At 61.5% G+C, this 2454-nt stretch overlaps 1 protein-coding gene across 1 annotated transcript in view; it reads left to right on the top strand.

The window, feature by feature from the left end:
* The window catches only part of LOC107096016 (CLIP-associating protein 1-B-like), a 31191-nt gene extending 29432 nt beyond the window's left edge, over nt 1-1759 (top strand). Inside the window, exons 27-33 of the mRNA XM_015392462.1 lie at nt 150-297; nt 363-561; nt 633-686; nt 763-965; nt 1036-1164; nt 1233-1556; nt 1631-1759. Coding sequence (XP_015247948.1) covers nt 150-297; nt 363-561; nt 633-686; nt 763-965; nt 1036-1164; nt 1233-1556; nt 1631-1714 — 1141 coding nt within the window. The 3' untranslated portion in view covers nt 1715-1759. The remainder of the gene's footprint in view (nt 1-149; nt 298-362; nt 562-632; nt 687-762; nt 966-1035; nt 1165-1232; nt 1557-1630) is intronic.
* Nucleotides 1760-2454: the final 695 nt, after the last annotated feature.

The following is a 2454-nucleotide window of genomic DNA, read 5'->3' on the forward strand; positions in this document are numbered from 1 at the left end:
CCCCCCATCGCCTCGCCCGTCCGTGTCCCTGCTCTCTGTGACCTCATCACATGCCATCCTAGTCGTACCGTGGCGTAAAGCCAGCAGAACCGGGACGCGTCGCCTCCGGGTCTTAGAACCACCGCCTCAGCCTCTCTCCTCTCTTCCAGCGCCTTGGAGTTCGACAGCGAGAACCTGAACTCTGAGGAGATCTACAGCTCGCTGCGCGGCGTGACCGAGGCCATCCAGAGCTTCAGCTTCCGCAGCCAGGAGGACCCGGCGGAGCCGCCCAGGCGGGACGGGAAGCGGGACTTCATGGTCAGCTGGTTCCGTTAGCTTCTACGTTAGACCCGGTTCTAGGCTCATTCCTGTTCTCCTCTCAGACCGGCGTGGCGGCGTTCTGCGGCGACCCGGCAGAGGGCGGCCGAACGGCTCTGGACAACAAGACGTCGCTGCTCAACACCCCGTCGCCACGCTCCTTTTCCGGGCCACGGTTCCGGGAGTACAACCCGTACAACTACACAGACAGCTCTCCGGATAAATCCCCCGCCACGGAGGACGGCGCCGACCCGGGGAGAGATGGTAAGAGCCGCTTCCGTTGCCGACGGCTGACTGGGTTCTGCTCGGGTCTCTAACTGTGGCTCCCTCTGCAGGCCGGCGGCAGGACTGCGGAGAAAACAAGGCGGTGAATGCCAAAGGTTTCCCTGGTAACGGACCCAAACCCAGAGTTTATCCGCCTCCGGCTGCGGAGCTTCAGGCTAACCGGTTGTTTGTGACCCGCAGCGGCGCCCGCCGAGCAGCTGGAGCTGGTGGGGGAGCTGCTGAAGGAGCTGTCCCAGGGCGGCGCCGGGGAGCAGGGCCCCGAGGACAGACGGGGGACGCTGCTGGAGCTGCTGAAGGCGGCGCGCGAGGACAGCCTGGTGGTGTGGGAGGAGCACTTCAAGAGTATGCTGCTGCTGCTGCTGGAGACGCTGGGCGACAAAGACGTAAGGCGCCGTCTGTCTCTGAGGGCCACCGCCGCGTCCAACACCCGCTGACGTCTGTCCTCTCCCGCAGCACTCGGTCCGCGCGCTGGCCTTACGCGTCCTCAGGGAGATCCTGCGGAACCAGCCGGCCCGCTTCAAGAACTACGCCGAGCTGACCATCATGAAGACGCTGGAGGCTCACAAGGATTCCCACAAGGAGGTGCCGGATCATCCGGGAGCCGCTCCTCCGGCGCCGGCAGCTCCTCATCCTCTCCCTGTCGTCCTCAGGTGGTGCGGGCGGCCGAGGAGGCGGCGTCCACGCTGGCCGGCTCCATCTACCCGGAGCAGTGCATCAAGGTCCTCTGTCCCATCGTCCAGACCACCGACTACCCCATCAACCTGGCGGCCATCAAGATGCAGACGCGCGCCATCGAGCGCGTCTCCAGGGAGCCGCTGCACCAGCTGCTGCCGGACGTCATCCCGGGTCTGCTGCAGGGCTACGACAACACGGAGAGCAGCGTGAGGAAGGCCAGCGTCTTCTGCCTGGTGGCCATCTACGCCGTCATCGGGGAGGAGCTCAAGCCTTACCTGTCCCAGCTGACCGGCAGCAAGGTAGGCCCGGTTCCGACCCGCCGGACCGGAAGGCCGCAGCGAGGATGATGATTGTGATGTTGTGTTTCCTGCAGATGAAGCTGCTGAACCTCTACATCAAACGGGCTCAGACCTCCACCAGCAACAGCAGCAGCTCCTCGGACATCTCCTCCTACTGAGCCCAGCCCGGTCCGGCCCGGTCCGGCCCGCTCCGGTCCGGCCCGCTCCGGTCCGGTCCGCTCCGGTCCGGTCCGGTCCAATCCGCCCCGAGGAGCTCATCTCCTTTAGTCTCCAGCCTTAAGACCTTCCTCCTCCCCCTCCTCCATCCACAGTAGAACCCAGCGCGGTTCTGGATCCATTTAGAGGAGATGAAGAGGTTCTGCTGAAGAGATGGAGAGGAGGAGGTCCAAACCTCCAGAACCTTAAAGTCCCCTCTGCTTCGACACATCAGAACTTCCATGACCTGAATGTAAAGAACCTGCCGGTCCCGTCCGGTTCTAGCAGAACCTCTCCGTCTGGGATCATCTGGCTGGCCAATGATTTCATCTGTTCTGGTGGAACCGGCAGGAGGTTCTGGAAGATCACAGCTGGGAAACGCTGACGGCAATCTGCCTGCTGGACGGAGAACCGCAGGTTCTGACCCACAACCTCAATGTCTGACCCGGAACCTCAGCCTCTGACCCGGAACCTCAATGTCTGACCCAGAACCTCAGCTTCTATGGTTCTGATGATGGAGTCACACACCTGGAACCTTCCTAAAACGGTTCTAGAACATTCCTTTAAGCTTCCAGGAATGTTGGAACATTCCTTTAAAATTCCGGGAATGTTGGAACATTGCTTTAAAGGAGAAGTTCGGTTTTTTACACTTTAAGCCCATTTTCTGTAGTGTCCAGGATGAAATAGAATGAAGGACACCAAA

This window comes from Cyprinodon variegatus, unplaced genomic scaffold, assembly GCF_000732505.1.
Source record: "Cyprinodon variegatus isolate N-32 unplaced genomic scaffold, C_variegatus-1.0 Scaffold592, whole genome shotgun sequence".
In the NCBI taxonomy this organism is placed as follows: Eukaryota; Metazoa; Chordata; class Actinopteri; order Cyprinodontiformes; family Cyprinodontidae; genus Cyprinodon; species Cyprinodon variegatus.